We start from the raw sequence: 21,400 nt of genomic DNA, 5'->3' as shown, positions 1-21,400 counted from the left end.
CATGTTCGAACTGATGTCATATATAGAGCCTACACAGAGCCTATAGTGGTCTTTACTCTGGCTTCAAGACTGACTTAGAATCTCTTTTATATATTCACGAATTCATTCCTGACTCCAATATTTGTCCCTTCTTATTGTTAAGGTACCACTTCCACCATGAATGTTATCTAGCTAGTTCTGTTGCGCCTATCATAAATGGTTGTTGTTGGTTTTTTCCTGCTGCTGCTTGTGTGGGGCACCATGTTAAGACCTACACAGGAGTGGGATTCAGCCGGTACGGACTGGTTCAGACGAACTGGTAGTTCCAGCGATGAGTTGGTCCCGCCTACCCGCCTCTGCCCCAGTCTATCCTTTTTTTCCTTTGTTTGAAGCCAGGTTGATCTGCGCAGCAGAGTGGATTGCCGCGCCTCAGCTGTTTTACTCACTGGGGTTGCGGGAGAAGGTAAGTTTTAGAGCTGTTTTCAAAAGCACCGTGTGCTCCCTGAACCAGTCGAATCCCACCACTGGACCTACGCATCTATTCAGGGAAGCCCAGGTGCTTACTGCATCTCATTTGCTTCCGTCGGAGTATACTCATGAACTGGAATAGAGCTTGGTAATAAGGTCAGCCAATGAATAGGCATAGCAACTAAGTCAGCCAATGAGGATAGATTGGAAACTGAAACTTGAAATAGCCTAGGCTGGAAACTGAAACTAAAAGTAGGCTAGGCGTGGTTCTATGTTAAGCTCTGCAACTCAGCTCTGTTGAGCTCCGAGTCTGTCTATTGAGATGAAACTACTTCTCTCCTCTTGTTTGCCTGCTGATCTTTCGAAGATGAAACTAAATTGCTTACTTGCTGAAGGCTGGAGCTCTGCTCTGAACTTGCAACGTGTTTCTGTTTGAGTTTGCTCCATGTTGGAGAAATCTACAACTGGTTTGTAAAATCCTATTATGTTTATAACGATGTTAAATGAAGCATCAGCCATCTGTGTTTATTTTTCCGGTGCTGAATTATCGCTGCGAAACTCTCAATAGCTTCTTGGACACGAATGACAATACTTTACAAGAGGAGGCAGGAAGAGAGAATTGGCCATTCTCTGATTTTGCTTAATACCTTTCTGGTTGTTTTTTTTTTATTTTTTTAAATAAATTTTATTGAGTGTACACATTAAAAACATTGAACATGGTCTTCTTTGACATACATTTTTGTCAGTGCATATTACATTCAGAAAGAAGTTATGTACATATATATACATAAAGTATGTATATTTATATACATGTTATACATTTGAACTTTATAATTTTTAATTCTTTTTCATTACTCCTCAGATAAGTGGTCCCTCACATCCTCCCTATTTCACTTTTAATTCTTATTCCAATTTTATGAACTCCGTTTCATATCCCTCCAATAGTAGAATCTGTTCCATATTCTGTGGTATTCTTGACTCGTCTTTCTCCTTCAGTTCTAATGTCAACCTATCCATTTCGGTGCATTATAGTATCTTATCGATCGTATCCTCCTCCCTAGGGATTTCTCTTGCCTTCCAATTTTGGGCAAATATCATTCTTGCTGCCGTGATAACATGTATTATTAGATAAATATCAGCTTTGCTAAACTTCTCTTCCATTATTCCCAGTAAGAACATCTCAGGTTTATAACAAATTTTTAACCCCATCATTTCCATAACCAAATTCTGTACCAGAACTCCTGAGACATTTTACAGGACCGCCATATGTGGTAATATGTGCCCAGTTCTTTCAGACATTTCCAACAGTTAAGTGTTTCTATACATTTTGGCTAATCTTGCTGGTGGGAAGCTTAATACCTTTCTTTAAATCGCTACCTCCCAATAGACCAAAAAGGTTGGTATTCTGTTGTCTTTTATAATTACTAGCTGAATATAAAGACAGACAGATAACTCGACAAAGGCTTCCATACGAAGTTTCTTTATTGGCTCATAAGGCATCCTCAAATATAACTCACGGTTATGTCAAGATTCATTTTAATGTCCAAATCTTTCCATAGTCATCTCCATAGTGTAAAAAGACAGTTCTCTTCATCCCATAGTGATAGGGCAGAGGGAGCCAGCATGCGACCGGGTCCAGACAAGGAAAGGGAACAAAGGGCTTCCCCGCAACCCAACCAAGGGTCAATTCAGTGACCAATCAGGATTACAGATGTGACCACCTGACATGGACTACATTTCCCATGATGCCTTAACTACATTTACCATGATGCATTCCCTTAAGGGGACAGCTCCCAATTCTAACTTAACTAACTCAATTCCCATTACCTCTATATACTGCCTGGACAGCACAGTTGGCCTTTGTCTATTCTTTGTGTGCTCTGTGGACTGCCCCACTTCCCAAGCCATCTGCAGGCTATAAATTGTCAAGCCTGGTTTATTGTTTCTGAATATGATGTAGTAGCTGCAGCTGGTTTGTTCAGTGTTTCCTTCTGCTGGTTTGTGCAGTTTAATAGCAGCGTGTCTGAGCATCAGCGTAGGAGGAATCCTGCTGGGTTTCAGCAGTCTTAAGTAAATTTTCTGGGAAATAAATCCAATTGCAATGAAAGGAACCCAGCTGGTTAAAATCTCACTCTAGAGCTGCAACTGTAGGTTAGGGTTGCCTTTGTGACTTTTTTTTTATTTTATTTGAACTGTAAAACTTTCAGTGGGGAACACCAAGGGTTAAGTGGAACTTGCCCCATGTAAAAAATTTGCTTATCAATTTTAGGAGTCAGGCTTATCTGATTGGACGTTAAAGTATTATAAGTTATTTTTAAGTCATAACTGGATTTTCTGAAATTTAAAGCAGTGTTTCTCAAACATAATAATTTTAAAGATGTGTGGACTTTAAAACCTAGAATTCTGGCTGGGGAATCCTGGGAGTTAAAATCCATGCATCTTAAAAGTTGCTAAGGTTCAGAAACACTGATTTAAAGTCTCGTTTATTGTCTCATAAAGTTCCTTGAATTGTCTGTAACGGTCCATGAAGGCTCAAGGTAGAAACTTTTGAAACAAATTGCAATAAATTTGCAGACAACAGCGGAGGTCAGTTTTAAAGCCCACCATAAAAAGTTTACATGAAGGAAGCTCTCATGTTACTTTTTCACTGTGCAGTAATAAATATACATGTCCAAGAAGGATGGAATCAAGAGAAATGCCAGCGTAACCAATCCTAGCCCAGTTCGTGCTCGCGATTTAATCAAGCCGTCACACTTTTTACAGGGAACACCAGGATTCCTTAGAATTAGATTGAGGAGCACTAAAGTTCATCCAATTGTCCCAGTATCTCCGATGGCTGAACTTTGCAGCCAACAGCAGATAAGGCATGTGAAAAGTCACACTCCTTGCAATGTTATTTTATCAATGTATCCTGTAACATAAGGAGCTGTGATGGCACAGTGGTTAGAATGCAGTATTGTAGGCTAACTCTGCCCGCTACCAGGAGTTCGATCCTGACTGGCTCAAAACGTTGACTCAGTCTTCCATCCTTCTGAGGTTGGTAAAATAAGGACCCAGACACTTGGGGGGCTTTGTAAACTGCTTAGAGAGGGCTGTAAAACACTATGAAGTGGTATATAAGTCTAAGTGCTAAATGCTATTGTTTTAAGGCTTAAATTCCTTCATGTCCAGTTCCCACACTACAAATTCTCTTGGTTGGATAAACATAAACCACAGACATGCATAGCCCTTAAACTGCATCTATAGCCCCCAATTTTGCAAGCCTTCCCGGCCTTTCTCTTTCTGTGTGTGGGCGAGTCCATGTCTTAGGGTTCTGTGGTGGTGGTTGTCAGCGTTCCAGCAAAACTCCATTCCACCCAATAACTCCGAGACAGACGTATCTCAGAGGTTCCGTCTATTCGAATAGTACAACTGTGGAATCCCGAATCGGAAAGTTCCAGGCTTCCTTACAGGAAGTAAAAACTACAAACCCATCCCTTACACCCATCCCCACATCACGTAGCCCAATCGCCATCCGTCCCAAAGTAAGACTTCCTCTCACTTATGTGCAAAACAATTTGACCTTGAATCAGAAAAAGAATGTTATTATGTCTAACTAGATATACTCCAATGAACTCCTTCCTCCCACTTTCCCAGCGTGGGAGCATCGGATCTCAATATGGTTTCCAAAGCTGACAGGTTGTGTTTTTTTTTAAAAAAAGTTTAAAAACCCGACCAATTTCAACTTTTTCAACCTAGTTTGCGACCTCCTTCAAGGACCTCTTTGAAAGGCATTGATTTAAAGCCCTTCAAATCCCACTGGCAAAATAAAAGGGGGAGAAGGGAGAATTATTCTCCATCACGCTAGGAGAAAAATGATGGGCGTGAAACAGAAAATAAATGAGGGGAAAGTGAAGAGAATCCACAAAATCATCAAACAAGAGGACCCTGCGTTAAAAAAAAAAAAGCCCATAATGAAACATTAACCTTCTGGGGAGGTGTGGAAATAGCAAAGGTCTCCAGTCCAAGTTCACTCTTTGTAAATTAACTCTCAATTACCTCAAGTGGCCTTTGAGGCTCCCTTCCTTCCGCATCGAGGGCTAATCTTTGCTTTTCGGATACACCATCAGCCTTTGATTCTACTTGTTAGGTTCTTAAACTTCTGTTTCATTTCAGTTGCAACTTAAAGCATATACTCAGCACATATAGTAGTATATGTCGTGATTTCGTGTCCTGAAAATAATATGTTAGAAGCCCAGATCACATTTAAAGTTCCAGCCGTCTTTTTTCAGACTGGAGTGGTTTCTTTTCAGTCTATTCATAGCACTTGCTGGGTGTTTTTTGTTTTGTTTTGTTGCATTTTCTTTGTATTCTTCGGCTTTATTAAGCATAGTGTCATGCCCCCGTCGGAGCCTGAATCTGCGGAGGAGGACAAGCCAGAGCTGGAGCCGATGGAGATTGAGGGAGTGGCTTCATTGGCTTCGGAGGAATGTGGGGAGGAGCAGGATGAGGCAGACCAGGGCCCCTCAGGATTGGGATGGCTGGTTAGCAGGGAGGAAGGGGACCAGGATGACTGAGAGAGGGCAAACAGTGGAAATGCGGATGGGTGGGGCTCAAGTGATGAGCAAGGACCGCCCCCTCCTGATCCCTGAGCACGGAGAGTGGAGAGAAGATGGGAACAGCGCAAGCAAACCTGACGACTCAGGAGGAGAGCTCCCCGCCTCTCTTCACAAGGCACACCTGGGGTCTGAGATTTAAGGAGACGCTGTGTGTTGCTTCTTCCTCGCTTTGTGGACTCAGTGCCCTGTTCCTTGCATCGTGGACCCATAGTTTGTTCCTTACTTTGTGAATTCAGCGCTTCTTCCTTGCTTCATGGACTCATTTCCCTGTTCCTTTGCTTTGCTGGACTGTGCAACACCCAAAGACTGTCATGCCGGCCACGTGACCACGGAGACGTCTTTGGACAGCGCTGGCTTTGCTCTAAGACATGCCAAGAATGTGGGAGCGTTTGGGAGGAAATTTGGAGCATTAAAGGGGAGTCTGAATTCTCAGCTGGCTGTGTGACCCTTCGTGCCTTGTCCTGGGTCATCACAAATAGCGATAGCAATAGCATCTAGATTTATATAGCGCTTCACAGCCCTTTACTGCCCTCTCTAAGCAGTTTATAGAGTCAGCATATTGGTCTCAACAACCTGGATCCTCGTTTTACTGACCTCGGAAGGATGGAAGGCTAAGTCAGCCTGGAGCCTGATAGTCATTTCTGTGTTTATTATATGTATAGCCTGTCTTTTTTGTTCGGGGGTACAGGTACAAAGATGGTATTCAGCAGGTTCTGACCAGTCCTGGAGAACTGGCAGTGGATATTTTGAGTAGTCCAGAGAACCGGCAAATCCTACCTCTGACTGGCCCCGCCCCCATCTATTCTCTGCCCTCCGAGTCCCAGCTGATCGGCTGGGCCTTCTTTGGTTGCCCTGCACAGGAGAACGGAGCTGGAAAGCAGGTTAGTGGGGTGGGGAGGGAATGGAGATTTTACAGTATCCTTCCCCTGCCACACCCACCAAGCCACACCCTCAGAACCGATAGTAAAAAAATTTGAATCCCACCACTGTATAGGTAGTCCTCAAGTTATGACGACAACTGAGCCCAACATTTCTATTGCTAAGTGAGACATTTGTTAAGTGAATTTTGCTGCATTTTACAACCTTTCCTGCCACAGTTGTTTAGTGAATCACCGCAGTTGATAAATTAGTAACCCAGTTGTTAAGTGAACCTGGCTTCCCCATGGACTTTGCTTGTAAGAAGTTCGCAAAAGGTGATCATGTGACCTCAGGACACTGCAACCATCATAAATACATGCCAGTTGCCAAGCATCTGAATTTTGATCATGTGACCATGGGGACATTGCAACAGTCATAAATGTGAAGAAAAAAAAACCAGCCATAATTCACTTTTTCAGCGCCTTTGTAACTTTGAAGGGTCGCTAAATGAACTGTTGTAAGTCAAGGAGTACCTGTGATACAAATAGCTCTCTTTTTTCCTGTTTTGTCCCACAGATCCTCTCAGAGTATATTCATGATCTGGAATAGAGCATGGTAACAAGGTCAGCCAATGAATAGGCATAGCAACTAAGTCAGCCAATGAGGACTGTTTGGAAACTGAAACTAGAAGTAGCCTAGGCGTGGCTCTATGTTAGGCTCTGCAAGTCTGCAGCTATGTTAAGCTCTGAGTCTGTCTATTGAAAATGAAATTGCTTCTCTCCTCTGCTTGCCTGCTGAACTAAAGTGAAACTGATGTCTGTTTCTGAGCTCCTGAGTTGCTACTAAAGTTACTTGCAACATCTTTCTGTCTGAGTTTGCTCCATGTTGGAGAAATCTACAACTGGTTTGTAAAATCTACTTGTTCTGTTTATAAAGATGTTTATTGAAGCACCAGCCATCTGTGTTTATTTTTCTGGCACTGAAATAATGCTGCAAAACTCTGAAGATTCCTAATGAGATACGTTTGGGTTCTCGGACTGTGACCTGGACCTCATTTTTTTTTTAAAAAAAGAAACTGATCAGACTGGCTCTATCAAAGCTTTTTACAGCCTTCTTAATCCCCAGTGCAGAATTACAAAGTTAGAGAAGCCCTGTGATATGTAAAGATCAGTGGTGGTATTCAATTTTTTTTACTACCGGTTCTGTGGGCGTGGCTTGGTGGGTGTGGTGTGGTTTGGTGGGTGTGGCAGGGGAAGGATATTGTAAAATCTCCATTCCCTCCTCACCCCACTAACCTGCTTTCCAGTTCCATTCTCCTGTGCAGGACAACAAAAGAAGACCCAGCCAATCAGCTGGGACTCAGGAGGCAGAGAATAGTTGGGGGCGGGGCCAGTCAGAGGTGGCATTTGCCGGTTCTCCGAACTACTCATAATTTCCGCTACCGGTTCTCCAGAAATGGTCAGAACCTGCTGAATACCACCTCTGGTAAAGATATTTCATTTTTAATTCTTACAAGAAATGTATTCATTTCTTATCCATCCCCATACTTCAGTGAAAGCATTTTTTTTATTTATTCACAGGGAGATGAGCAAACTAATTTATCATCAGGAAGTTGCAACACTGTAGATTTTGAGAGACATTATAAAGCAAAAAAAATCACAAAAAGTAGGCCTTGCTGATGTGAATTCGATAAGAAATTAATGGAATCTAAATCAGGAGCAGTCAGTGAATCTGGAACTGATGTTTTTTTTTTTTTAAATATCATTAAAAAAACTTTTCTGGCATGTGAGGAATCCTGTCGCTGGTGTTCAAACAACTGCTAGAAGCTGTAGCCATGATAGTGGGGGGGGGTTTCTGGCTCTGCCTGCCTCGGGAAGCTCATGAACAGACAGTAGCAATGGGTCCGCTCTTGAAAACAACCTGTTTTCATTTTGTTATTTGTTTTTTTTTACATTAGTGAGCAAATCCTGCTAAAATTGGTTTAAAACCCTTTTTCTTCCCGCATCTAAAAAACCAAGATTGGCACGTCTTTAGGACAAACGCTAAAAAATTGCTTGTTTATTTATTTTAAGAAAGTTGTGTAGCCACGATATTGTAACAACAACCCTGCATAGTGGGAAACACATTTAAAACATAAACCAAACCCAAGGGTGGGATTCAAATGTTTTAACAACCGGTTCTGTGGGCGTGACTAGGGTGGGTGTGGCTAGGTGGGCATTGCCTCATGGCTTCTTGGTCATGGCTTCTTATTTTTTTGCAGCACCCCCCTGTTTTTTGGGGGCTCAGGGAAGACTCCTGGGTGAAGACAGTGAGGGGGGTCCTAGCACAGCTGATCAGCAGAACAGCTGATCGTCAGGAGGGGGGGGAAGAAATACCTTAAGGACTGACTGGGCGGGGAGGGAGGGGAGGGGCTAGCCAGGGGCACGATTTGCCAGTTCTTTGAACGGCGCAGAATCCTAACAACCGGTTCTATAGAACCGGTCCGAACCAGTAGAATCCCACCCCTGACCAAACCATCAAATAAATATCATTAAAAATGTTACTTACGTTATCCCAGGATTGCACTATATCTGCATAATGTCTTGTTGGACTCCAGCCTGAGTCGATAAGGGATTGAATGAATCCACCCTGAAATCAGTTATTTGGGACTTACATCTCCCATTATGAATTTAATTTATGGAACCCATTGTCCGGGATGATGCCACAGTTAAAAATAAACATCAATAGAAAAAATGTACTCATTTATTTAGAAGGGAGCCTTAATTTTCATTCTTGAGAAGTTTACCATTCCATACAAGAAGCAGCTGTATTTCAGAGCTTTAAGTGAGGCTGCCACACTCCCTAATTTAAACTGTGCCTGAAGATCTGTGCAAATATAAAATCAGATCTATCATGCATGTATAAATTTCAACAGTGGACCTGCTGTGAATGTATTACACTAGAAAACAGTTGCTAAATGCAAATCTTTGCTTGATGAGTAAGCTTGTTTAGTCCTCACTGCTAGTGCAAATTGATGAATATTTAAATACACTGCAATATACAACTAAAGGATGCCTTTTAATATCCTGAATAACAGTTTCTTGTCAGATGAGCAACACTGATGCTGTGGTTTTTATTCTTGGTTGTATTTTCTCTTCTCCTGATTCTAAGCATTGTTGCCTTTAAAATCATAAAAGAAATGTTCTAATATTTCCTGATAATGTGAGGGTGATTCTGGATAACACATTCATTGCACATTTGCCTTACTCCAATCACTGAATATTAGGAAAGGTTTAGATACCCTCATCTTTCATTTATAATTCTTCCATATTTCTTCCATCACTTCTTTACATCCTTTTCTCACTACTAAAAAGCCATTAAGGAAGAATAGCTGTAGAATGCTTTTGGACTGGCAAAGAATTAGTCCTATATCTAGCGGACCCAAGGGGCTTGAACTCTTTAAATGTGTGCTTTGCCAAATTTCAGAAGGAATGTGAATAAGGTGGAACAAAACTTAGTTTTCCTTCTATAATGTTCCTGATCTTAGACTGCACAAATTGGATGACCAGTAGATGGGGTCGAACAGCTAGTGTTTTCTCTATTTATCTCTGTGGCCATGCAGTGGTAGACTTGAGTTTTACAACCCTGTATATATTACACATTATTATTATTATAGTTGTTGTTGTTGTTAATCTTTATTGTCAGAGTACAACATGTGTATAATGAGATTGGCTATATTACTGGCGGTAATACAGATTGGCGCTATTATGATTGCTGTTGCAATACAAAATACGCATGGACTTATTTTTTCAACTAGATTGCAAGTGATGCTTGTATCCTAAGTATTTCAAAGTCATGCTTCTTTCTAGAGCCTGCATAAATGCTCAGAAAATGAAAAGGGTTGTTTAAAATGTCTTCAGATGCCAATAAAACACACCTTTTCTGATTTCTGTAGGTGGTAGCTTTTGATCCAGATCTCGCAGAAAATGGTTCCCTTGTGTACAGCATCAGACCACCAAATAAGTTTTACAGTCTTAATAGCACCACAGGGAAGATTCGGACAACAGGGGTCGTGTTGGACAGAGAAAATCCAAACCCCCAAGAAGCTGAGCTCATGAGGAAGATTGTGGTCTCTGTCACTGATCGTACGTCTGTTTAAGTTATATTAGCTGCTTCGTTATGTTTTTTACTAGGATTTCCTTCCATATTGCTTTATATTGTATATTGTTCATAAAACTTTGACTTTTCTCTCAGATATTATAGGGTTTTGAAATGGGTATTTCTTTAAAACTGCTACTTTTTAAATTCTGCTAAATTGTTTTCCCAAGATGACCTGATCCTTGAAATTTCTACCTCATTTTAAGATAGTTCACCATGACGATGCCGAGAGCAGTGGTGGCTAACGTTTTTGGGGTCCAGTCCCAATAATTGAGCTCGCGCTTGCGTGCCAGCACCCAGAAGGCAATGCGTGCTGGGTTCCCCCCCACACCCCCTGCACATGCATGCACAATTTTCCTCACATGCACCATGTATGTGTGCGCCTTCCCCCTGTGTGCACCATGCATCTGTGCATGCGTGTGCAATTCCTCCCATGTGTGTCATACATCTGTACATGGCATGGGGGGATTGTACGCATGCACAGATATGCATGGCCGATGGGAGTTGCGCAATTCCCTTGCATGCGGTTCACCTGCGCATACACGCGCGATCCCCCGCGATCCATGCATCTCTGCGCGTGTGTGCAATCTCCCTGCACGCTGCGTGTCTCTGCTCATGTGTGCACATCTCCCATGCACCCTGTGCGCATGTGCACCACATAACCAACAATCAGCTGTGGGGCGGCGGCATGCGCGCATGCGTAGTGAGGTTCTTCCGGGCGAGCTCTTGCGTGCCGGCAGAAGTGGCTCTCCTTGCCACTTCCGGCATGCATGCCATTGGTTTGCCAACACGGTCCTAGAGAGTCTCTTTGACAGGTTTCAATGGAAAAGGTGCTGGTGGGATTGATCTTGTGACTTTTCTGACCCCTACAGGTGGGAGACCACCATTACGGGCCACAAGCAGCGCCACTGTGTTTGTAAACTTGCTGGACCTCAATGACAATGATCCCACCTTCCAGAACTTGCCTTTTATCACTGAGATTCCTGAGGGTCTTCCAGCAGGGTCATCTGTCTTTCAGGTGAGTCTTATTTTTCATCTCAAGTACATGCTAACAAAAAAAAAAAAAAAATCCTGAAGGACATTTACTTTGAAGAACATAGTTTGGTCTATGTTAAAATTGGATTAGTGGTGGGAACGTCTAATGGCATTTTCTTCTCAGCAGTTTGATTACAGCAGTCCTCAACTTACAGCCACAATTGGGATGAGAATTTCCATTGCTTAAGCAAGTGAGTCATGTCCGATTTTATAATGTTTTTGCCATGGTCGTTAAGCAAATTGCCATGGTTGTTAAGTGATTCCAGCTTCTCCTGTTGATTTTGTTTGCTGGGGAAGTCACAAATGGCAATCACGTGATCTTGGGAACGACAACTATCATATATCCCTGCTGATTGGCAAGGGCCTGGATTTTTATCATGCGACTGCACAACGGCTACAGTCACAAGTCACTCTTTTCAGGGTAACTTCAAATGGTCATTAAACGAACAGTTGTGAGTCGAGGATTACCTGTACAGTTTTCTACAAAAGGCGACCCTTCCCTTTCAGAATTAAGCGATCAAATGCTATTTCTTTTGATATCATCTTCCCATTTTGTATGGTAAGACCCGGAAGAAGTTGGGAGAATGAAACATAATGATGAAACAAGCAGTTGGATAGCACAGTGCTTCTCAACCTTAACGATGTTAAGGTGTGTGGACTGCAACTCCCAGAATTCCCCAGTCAACATGCTGGGAGTTTACGCTCATGCATCTTAAAGTTGCTAAAGTTGGAAAATACTAGGATAGTATCATCCATGTTAAGCCAAAAAGGGAGTTGGTCCTGTCTCCGGAGGGAGTATACATTAAGAAAACCTCTCTCGACTTTATTCAGGAAAATCTGATTAAATATCAGGAGCCAGCACTGCCAAAATTTAGTGTTTGTTTTGTCATTTCTTCGCTTTGGATAATATTCCTATCAAACTTGAATTACCAATCTTAATTGTGTCTTTTATTATCAGCTAACTTTCCACTTAAATTTATTTCCTATATTTAAAAATAAGCAAGAGATTTAAATGTCAGTTGTAATCTATAAAAGCCACTCACGATGTCTTTCAACCTGCTATCTGAACACCATTGCATTAAGATTTGTAGTGCAATATTTGACTGTGATAGGAGTGGATGGGAAAAGATAAAAATAATTTAATAGTATCATTATTATGCTTAGTGCAAGTAAATATACTGTGAATCAGACTGACAAGTTATTAAAAGTAGCTGTGAATTTGATATCTGGTGATAGATAAGGTTCACTCTTGTTTGCCAAGATTACATTAAGCATACAGTGATACCGTGGTACTCAGCTGCTTCAAAACTCATGGTACTAGACTAATTTTGATGTGGAAATGTTGTCCCAGTACTCATCATTTGTTTGCTACTTGATGTGCTGCAAAAGGAAGCTTGGGGTGGTCTCAGAGGGCGGATGGGAAGTCAGCCATGCTGGGAAGATCACTGACATAGTAAAAGGGACAGACAGAAAGTTCTCCCCAGCCTAAACAAAGGGTCACGTGATAAGTCACGTGGTTTGCTTGGTACTTGTCCTTTTTAGTACTCGTCACATCTCCTGGAACCAATTAATGATGAGTTCCAAGTTACCACTGTATTTGAAACAGCTGTCTTCCATGACGCTCCACAACAGAATATTCAATGCTGGTCTTCCTGAGACCATAATTAAGCACACACTTAGTCAAAATAACTCTTGTTTTATTGAAATGCTGGGAATTATTTTCATTCCCAACACTTAATGAGTCCCAAACAGTCCCTCGAGATAAGCACCCACCTTTCTCTCCTTTGAATTGCTGCCAACAACTAAAATGCCAAATTAACGGTAAAAAAACCCAACCGAAGTACAAATTCCACCCAGAGCTTCAAAGTTTAATCCGAACAGAGCGAACAACTTTGCTTCCTGCAAAGGTTTCTCTACCTTTGCACCTCCTTTATACCTTATGGGAGGGGCAATCACCTCCAAGCCTTACTCCCGAGTCACCCCTTTTGTCTCAGCTGCTCTTGACTTCTAGTAGTTCTGTGCATGCGTGCACTGGGAACAGGCTCCCCTGGGTCCTCTGCCTCACTGCTGCCAGACTCCGGAGGCTCCAGAGTCAGCACCCCCCTCCCAGAAGGTCCTGGCCCCATCCCTGCATCATACGCAGGACCCTCGTCCGAACCCTCCCAAGACTCCCGGACTGGTCCCCCGTTCTTCCCCACTGTTCAATTCTGCTGCCGTCTGCAGAGGCTGCCGGCGAACCGCAACAGCTGACGTAGTGACTCCATAATGGGGAAATTTTGAAAACTGCTACCTATATCTCAGGAAAATAAATTGCTAACTCTGCCGAGAATTTTAGTGTGTGTGTGTGAAAAACTGGTTTTCTCTCTCTTCGGGATGAGTTCCTCAACGTCTTGTGCTTTGTGTCCTAGGTGGTGGCCATAGACCTTGACAAGGACTGGAATGGCCAAGTCACATACCGCATGCAGGTGGGCATGCCCAGGATGGATTTTGTCATCAACAGCAAGACCGGTCTTATCAACTCCACCGCTATTCTAGACAGGGAGAGAATTGCTGAATACTACCTGAGGGTAGTAGCAAGCGATGCAGGGGAACCATCCAAAAGCTCTACTAGCACCCTCACGGTCAGAGGTGATTGACGGGCTGACACACTTTGAAGGCTTGGGTCAATGTCACAACTATATCGTATTTTATTGGTGGTTTTCCAAAGCTTGCACAGGGATTTCTCTCTTCTTCTAATAGCTCTAGATCACATTCTGTGCGTTAGTTGGGTCAGCAGAGCATCATCAATGGGTTGGTGCCTTCTCAGTTGGCTCAAGTAAGGCCAGACTTTAGAGAAACCAAATGTGGCATGTATCCTGAGTTATCCTGGATATGAATGACAAAATCATACAAATCAGCATTTCACAAAGGTGGCAACTTTAAGATATGCAGGCTTCATTCTGGTTGGGGAATTCTGGGAGCTGAAGTCCACATATCTTAAAATTCCTTAGGTTGAGAAACACCAATATAAGTTGTGGCAGGAAGTTACTCTAGACCATTCCAGAAAGGAAAAAAAATCTTTGCATTTATGCGTTAAATTTCTACCTTGCCTTTATTTTTTGTAAGGTGGTATTCATGTTTCCTCTTTCTATTTTCCCCAGGATAATAACCTTGAGTTATGGGTTGGGCTGAGAGAGAGTAACTGACCCAAACTTACCCAGCCAACATCTATTCTGAAGGATGAAGTCTGTCTCCCATTTTCTAGTCTAGCATCAAAACCACTGCACCAAACTGTCTCTAAACTGTCTCCAACATCTGGAATAATATATAGCATATATCATATCATAATCATATGCAGTATATTGTTTTCCATCTGAGTTAATATTACTAATATAAACAATAAATATGTTTATTATGTTTTCCTGTGTTATCACTGTATTTTCCAACTTACTTCTCATTTCTCTCTAGCTCAGATTCTCTCACTCCATAAATTCTAGTGCAGCCAAACAGTTTAATAGCCTAAAAAGATTGCAATCTATGTCAGTTCATTCCCTCTCTTTCCCCTTTCAACTCTCTAGCTGAGTGTTTTTCAAACCTAGCAACTTTAAGATGAAGGCTACCTGGGGAATTTTGGGGAGTTATAAGTCCACACATCTGTTCTTCCTTTAATTAAGCTTCTTTTTATGTATTGTTGTAGCCAATTTCCTGGTCTTTTACCGTAAATAAACAATAAAGACATCTACCTAATAAAGTAACTGGCAGTAATTACTGTATGGTTGGTTGTAGGTTCTTTAAGGAAGTCCAGAGAATGCTTCTATTGTTCCCCGGAATGAAGTTTGATCAAATTCTCTCTTATAGTTTTAGATGTGAATGATGAAAACCCAACCTTCTTCCCAGCTGTCTATAATGTGTCACTTCTGGAAAATGTACCACGTGACTTCAAAGTAGTCCGCCTGAATTGTACTGACACCGATATGGGCCTTAATGCTGAACTTAGTTATTTCATCACAGGTATGAGCTTCCACAACTCCAGGGTTAAAAGCCACCTGGTTCATAGGGGACACAATAATAGAAACCACTTAGTTCTGTCTTTATTGCTATTTTCCTTTCGGATTTATATCTTGCCATATCCCAAAGGTTTGGGGTGTGGTGCTGACAAGTTATTCAGTTTGTTTTAAAAATGCTTATTAGGTTTACAATAAAAGATCCAAGGAGGAAAAAAGCATGTAAATTGGGAAAATAAACATACACTTAAAGAGAAAAGAGTATGAAATTATACAGTTGCCTGTTAATGCAAAGGGATTTGATTGTAGGAACACTTTTTTATTGATTGATTGATTAGATTTGATTTGATTTGTCAATCGCTTACAAGATAATAGATATAAGAATAAACATAAGTATGAATACAGGAAATAGGTACAAATAATGGGGGGCAATATGACAGGGATGGTAGGCACAATTGTGCACTTATGCACAATTTTGTATTATTTTTTTCCTCAGATGTGTGCCTTAATTTCTTTCCAAGAGAACCATCCTCTGATTGTTTTCTGGCAAAGTGAAGCTTCTGCCAATCCATCCCCTCTCTTGTAACTTGACAGGGGAGGCAACATCTTCCGTGGACAATAGTCTGTTTTCTTACCCACCTAAACTGTGAGAGCATCGGTGCAAAGCAGTAGGGGGAAGTAAATCTCTCTCAGCAAGGGGAGGCTTTCATCCTGCCATTTTCAAGGCTAATTTGCATGGAGATTTGCATACATTTTCCTATAATGTTTTGCAAATGATAGCAGAACTGTTTTGGGTTGTTTGCTCCTGAGAATTATCTATGCCTCATCAGACTGAAAGAGTCATCAGCTGCCTTATGTCTGCTGAATGTGAATATGACAGTTTGAAAAAGGCATTGTGGCTGAATCCATTTGCCATGTTTGTTGAAGGGTAGCCAGGTATGTTAAATTCAGATGTACATGCTGAAAAGACCTGAAGTTCCATTATAAACATGCATTCTTACAGCAGATCAAGTTTGATTTTAGGCCTGGATTTTTTTCTTTCAGATTTATGTGATTCCCATTGCAGAATGTATGAAATAGTTTTGATTGGTCATGATACTTTCTACATTTTAAAAATTTGAATGTATCTATGTATGTGTATGTATGTGTGTATGTGTATGTGTGTGTGTGTGTGCGTGTGTGTGTGTGTGTGTGTGTGTGTGCATCTCTCTGAAAGATGCACAACCTCTTAGCCTAACCTTTTGGATAGTGAATCATAATAAAAGAGAGTTTTTCTCTCAACTATGTACAATTTCATCATGCATATATTTTAATTTGTAATTTTATAATGTCACTTAAGGAATTTAGGATAATAAACCAGGTGTTATAGGATCTGAGCTATTAAGTCAAAGCACTTTCTTCTAAGATCTTTTCTATTCCACATATTGCATAATGTGCATTAAAAAGATTTTTTTGCTTCACATTTAATATCACATATTCTAAAAGAAGTTTTAATCCCGTGTTTTTAGTGGGAGAGATTTAAGAATGTAGTTTAATTCTGCCCAAATTGATCCACCAAACTAAGTATTGCATGCTCTTTATCTAGAGCCACCTGCATTGCTAATTGATAATCCCAGCTAGCTCCCCCCATCCCTGAACAGCAGAAAATAGCAAAAGTTACTAAACCTTTGAGGAACTGGCTGGTGCTTGACACCAAAGGAGCGTTTGGGCAGGGCTGCTTGGTGACCAAAAGTTGGCTCCTCTCTTTTGTTTAAATCAGCGAGACATAAAAGTACCTGCTTTTAATTGGATAAATGTTCCTTAGTTGGTTCTCACTGTAAGGTGGACTATCTCTTTTGCGTCATTGGTAAAATTATAAATGCATTATTTTCAAAGTCTTGAAATGTTGTCTGGTTTTGCCCTCTACTGCCCAGATCCCCAAATGACACCTAGAATTTTTGTCACATTCTTCATCACTTACTATATAAATTCAGGGATCAAAAGGGTTAACTTGGATGAAAAGGGGGAAAGGCATGGTGGGATAGAGCATCTGCATTTCCCAGATTCAGTCCGTAGTTTTCCAGGAAGGCTTTAAGAAATTCCTCCTATGAATTAGAATTAATATCCGTACTCGTGGATTAAGTGGGTCAACGATTTGATTTCAATAGAATGTAATTTCCATGACAATTCCTGACCTATGACAATTTAAATTTAATGCAATAAATCTGCAGTTTCCCTTCTGTCTAACTAAAACAATTCATTTTGAGATGCATTATTTAAAATAAGATTCCTCCTAATTTAGGCTATAGAAGTTAGCTTACAGGCTGAATTTTCTTTCCGTATCACGTACCTATTATTAGTATTAGTTCGAAAATGGTTTGGGAGTTCGTTTTTTCCCCACATAATTCACCACTAAATGACTTTGTATTTCTTTAGGCAAATATTTCATAATTTTATTCACAAGGGCTGATACTGCAGAAAGCTTCAGGCCAATTTCTTGTTGCAAAGGATAGGCTGTAGGGCGGAAAGACCGAAGGCTGAAGGTTGAACGTTTGAAAACTGAAGCCAGCCAGTGGTGGGATTCAAAAATGTTTACTACCGGTTCTGTGGGCGTGGCTTGATGGGTGTGGCCATGTGGCTGGGTGGGTGCAGCTTTTTTTTTTTTTTGCTTTTTTGCCGCCCCTACCCATTTTGGGGAGCTTTCTAGCCCCAGAGGAGTCTCTGGGGAGGGGGCGTTATTGCTCCCCTAAAGCTCTTCTATGGCTCAGGATGAAAAAAAATCGGAGCATGCACCCCTCTAAAGGATACACAGCACCCCTCTAAGCTCCATTTTGGCAGCTTCCTAGCCTCAGAGGAGCCTCTGGAGGGGTTTTTGCTCTCCTAAGGCTCCTCTTGGGCTCTGGAAGGCAAAAAGTGGAGGGGGGGGGACTGAGCTCCTCCCTCCATTTTTTGCCTTCCTGGGCTTCAAGCGAGGGGGATCCCGGCACAGCTGATCTATGCACAGCTGATTGTCGGGAGGGGAAAAAAAGAAATACCTTAGGCGAATGTCAGGCAGGCGGGGTGAGCGAGCATTGGGCGGGAGGGCGACTGGGTCGGGGGCGTGGCCAGCCAGAAGTTACTACCAGTTCGGCAACCCACGCCAAATTATTGCTACCGGTTCTCCCGATCCGGTGTGAACCAGCTGAATACCACCACTGAAGCCAGCTCACATGAAGTTGGTTGAGAGCACGAATCCTGGATATTTTTCAGCCCCATTGATATGTGGTGACAGTATCAGTCCCACAGTTATAAGCATATGCATGGAGAAACCCTTTTTCATGTTAATATCTCAATTTCTTAGTTCCACAGTTCATAATTCCAAATAAAATGCATATGGATGTATGCTTATGTAGATATAAATCATGTCATCCTTTTCTTCTTTCTATTTTTGCAGGTGGGAACCAGGATGGAAAATTCAGTGTTGGCTTTAGAGATGGTATAGTTAGAACTGTTGTCAACCTGGATAGAGAAACCATGCCGTTCTACAGCCTTATCCTAGAAGCCATTGGTAAGCATGTCTATTCTTCATCCTTCTCTTAAGAACTCATATTTCGGCTTTTGGGGTAAGGAATTCAAAGCAGAGGTCTCCAAACTTGGCAACTTTAAGACTTGTGGACTTCAACTCTCAGAATTCTGGGAGTTGAAGTCCACAAGTCTTTAAAGTTGCCAAGTTTGGAGAGCTCTGGTCTAAAGGACCTAATTTGCAAATTGGTAGTATAGTTTTCCCACCTGAAGTTTTCAGAAAGAGAAAATTGGCTTTTACTGATCTTCAGACTATCCTTCATGAGCCATGAATTTTTATCTATTATTCTGGAAAGGAACCTCTTCGTGGACTTCTACGAGGTGTAGTTTCTGTTTTATGAACTTGCATTCTTCCGCATATTGTGCGCTGAAATATAAGTGAGCTACTGCCATGCACTAAGTTTGAATGTAGATTAGTTAGGAAAAAATGACAATCGTAGGAATTAAGCATTTATTTTAATCTTTATGATATTAGATGATATAACATGATAACACATATTTATGAAATACCATTCACAATGCAGTAATATTTGCAGGGGGACATTAATTCAACAATGTTTACCATTCTGAGCACCAGATTGTTATACAGCAAACATGCGGCAAGGTCATTTGGTGTCTTATAAACTGCACTGCACAAAATATAAATGTCTTCCATCAAGTAAGATATAAAAACGTAACCAAAAGCATGGTAAAATAGAGATCCTGCATTCTAAAAATCAGAAGCCATTGAAAAAAAGGCTAACAAGTTGCCAGAAACCATGTCTTGATGACACAAGCATTAATTTATAAGAACTCAAAGAAGTGGCTACTGCATTGTACAATATCAATCCTGGTCTTATGATGCCTCTTAGATTTAGAAGTAATTGGACAACAGTACTTCAGATATAATCTAATACAAATTAAACAAAAGCTGCAATGTTTGTTAGATACTACCTTCTGTTGTGGTTCCCCGACAGCCGGTGCAGACTGCAGCGGAATCAGACAGTGGCAGAAGAAAGGGGACCAGTCAGGGAGTCTGGAGTGGACTTGGACGAGGGTCCTGTGTCCAATGCAGGGATGGGACCAGAACCATCTGGGAGTGGGGTGCTACCTTCGGAGTCTGGCAGCAGTGAAGCAGAGAACCCAGTGGAGCCTGTTTCTAGTGCACGTATGCCCAGGGCTGCTAGAAGGCAAAAGCAGCTGAAGCAGAAGAGGTGACTCAGGAGTAAGGCTGGAGGGTGATTGCCCCTCCCATAAGGGATAAAAGTCAGACCTCAATGACAAAATCTTTGCAGGAAGCAAAGTAGTTCGAGAGATTCCGAGTCCTCCTTGAAGCTTTGTGTATTCTGGTTGTTTTTTCTGGTACTTGGTTGGTTTCTGTTATAATTAATTGGATACTTCTGTTTTTGGCAGCATTCCAAAGCACTGAAAGGCATGTGCTTATCTTGGGGAACTGTTTAAGATTAGTTCTGGCTGGGAATGAAAGCAATTCTAAGCGTTGCAATAAAATAGGTTTTGCTTTTAAAACAAGGTTGTGTTTAATTACGTTTGACGAAGCCTGGGTCAGAACACCTTCATCCTGTGTTATCTTTGTTCTCTTGATATTGTCACTCATTGACATTCCAACCAGACTTAAAGCTTTCCTCGAGTTCGCAAACCAGCTCAACCTTGGTAACCATTAAGATGTGATGTTGACGTCCTCACCCTCATAAAGTTGCCAAGATTGAGCAACACTGTTGTAGACATAAACATTTAGTCCAATCCCAAGCAAGTACCTACCTGCCTAGAAAAGGTAATTGCTAGGGCTCCAGGAGCCAGTGACAACTCTTAGAAAGTAATGGTTCAGAAATTATTCTAAATGAAGATGGTAGACAGAAAGGTATGAAACGTTTCACCCTTATTTTCTTTAGAATTTCCTATGATTGATCGTTACGCAGTCGGTGGAACGGACAGAGCTTTTCTTCTGAATGTTGAGGAGATGACCCAGACCTTGTGTTTTGTTCTCACAGATAATGGTCCAACGGGAAAAAGAAGGACTGGCACTGCAACCGTTCATATCACAGTGCTGGATGTTAATGACAACCGACCCATCTTTCTTCAGAGCAGTTATGAAGCTACTGTGCCAGAAGACATTCCCGATTACAGCAGCATAGTACAGGTATGCAACTAAACTTTTCAATAAGGTTTGGTGCATGAAGAGAAGAGGAGGGAGGACAAATGAGAAGCACCAGCTTTGTCTCACCGCAGTCGCGCCGTTAGCTATAATCATATCAAAGAGCTCAAATCAGCTAGATGGTGTTAATGTTAGCCAAGGCCTCTGTCAGATATGTGCCATTGCATGAACTCCATTGCAATTAGCAATCACTCATTTCCCCTATCATTGGAAACTCCTAAGTGTAGGTAATGATTTAGAGGCATTAGCAGGCAGGAGATCTAGAATTAATTTTAATAATGCCAGAAAGCTGGGACCCAGGCGTTGAAGCTAACAGCGTTATACTATTAGAAGCCCTAAGTTGCAGAAACATAGAACGCAATAATTATTTTCTATTGATTCAGAAATTAAATGCATCCCTGAACTAGTTCATGGGCTACCTTGAATCAAGCAGTGTTCTCAGGGCTAGGTTTTTGAGTGTAAGTCAAGTTCTTCTAAACAGATCTGCTTTCAGGAAGATATTGGCTGTCTGGATTTATCTCTGACTATGCATACAAAGCAGGTTTACAGGGGGTGGGGGGAATGAAGGAAAAGATTTCACATCTCATTTCTTTTTTCGTTTTTGTTCCTCTTTTTGAAGTGAACCTTTAACAGAATGAATGCATACATTC

At 41.5% G+C, this 21,400-nt stretch overlaps 1 protein-coding gene across 1 annotated transcript in view; it reads left to right on the top strand.

Annotated features, from left to right (window-relative positions):
• CDH23 (cadherin related 23) overlaps positions 1-21,400 on the top strand; it is a 537,909-nt gene that overhangs the window by 369,067 nt on the left and 147,442 nt on the right. The window contains exons 22-27 of the mRNA XM_087932328.1: positions 9,838-10,027; positions 10,913-11,058; positions 13,484-13,703; positions 14,913-15,065; positions 18,471-18,584; positions 20,587-20,735. Coding sequence (XP_087788454.1) covers positions 9,838-10,027; positions 10,913-11,058; positions 13,484-13,703; positions 14,913-15,065; positions 18,471-18,584; positions 20,587-20,735 — 972 coding nt within the window. The remainder of the gene's footprint in view (positions 1-9,837; positions 10,028-10,912; positions 11,059-13,483; positions 13,704-14,912; positions 15,066-18,470; positions 18,585-20,586; positions 20,736-21,400) is intronic.

This window comes from Pseudonaja textilis, chromosome 4, assembly GCF_049901715.1.
Source record: "Pseudonaja textilis isolate UNSWEBS1 chromosome 4, rPseTex1.2, whole genome shotgun sequence".
In the NCBI taxonomy this organism is placed as follows: domain Eukaryota; kingdom Metazoa; phylum Chordata; class Lepidosauria; order Squamata; family Elapidae; genus Pseudonaja; species Pseudonaja textilis.
The sequence above is the reverse complement of the archived record's forward strand: the minus strand, read 5'-3'. Positions and strand labels throughout refer to the sequence as shown.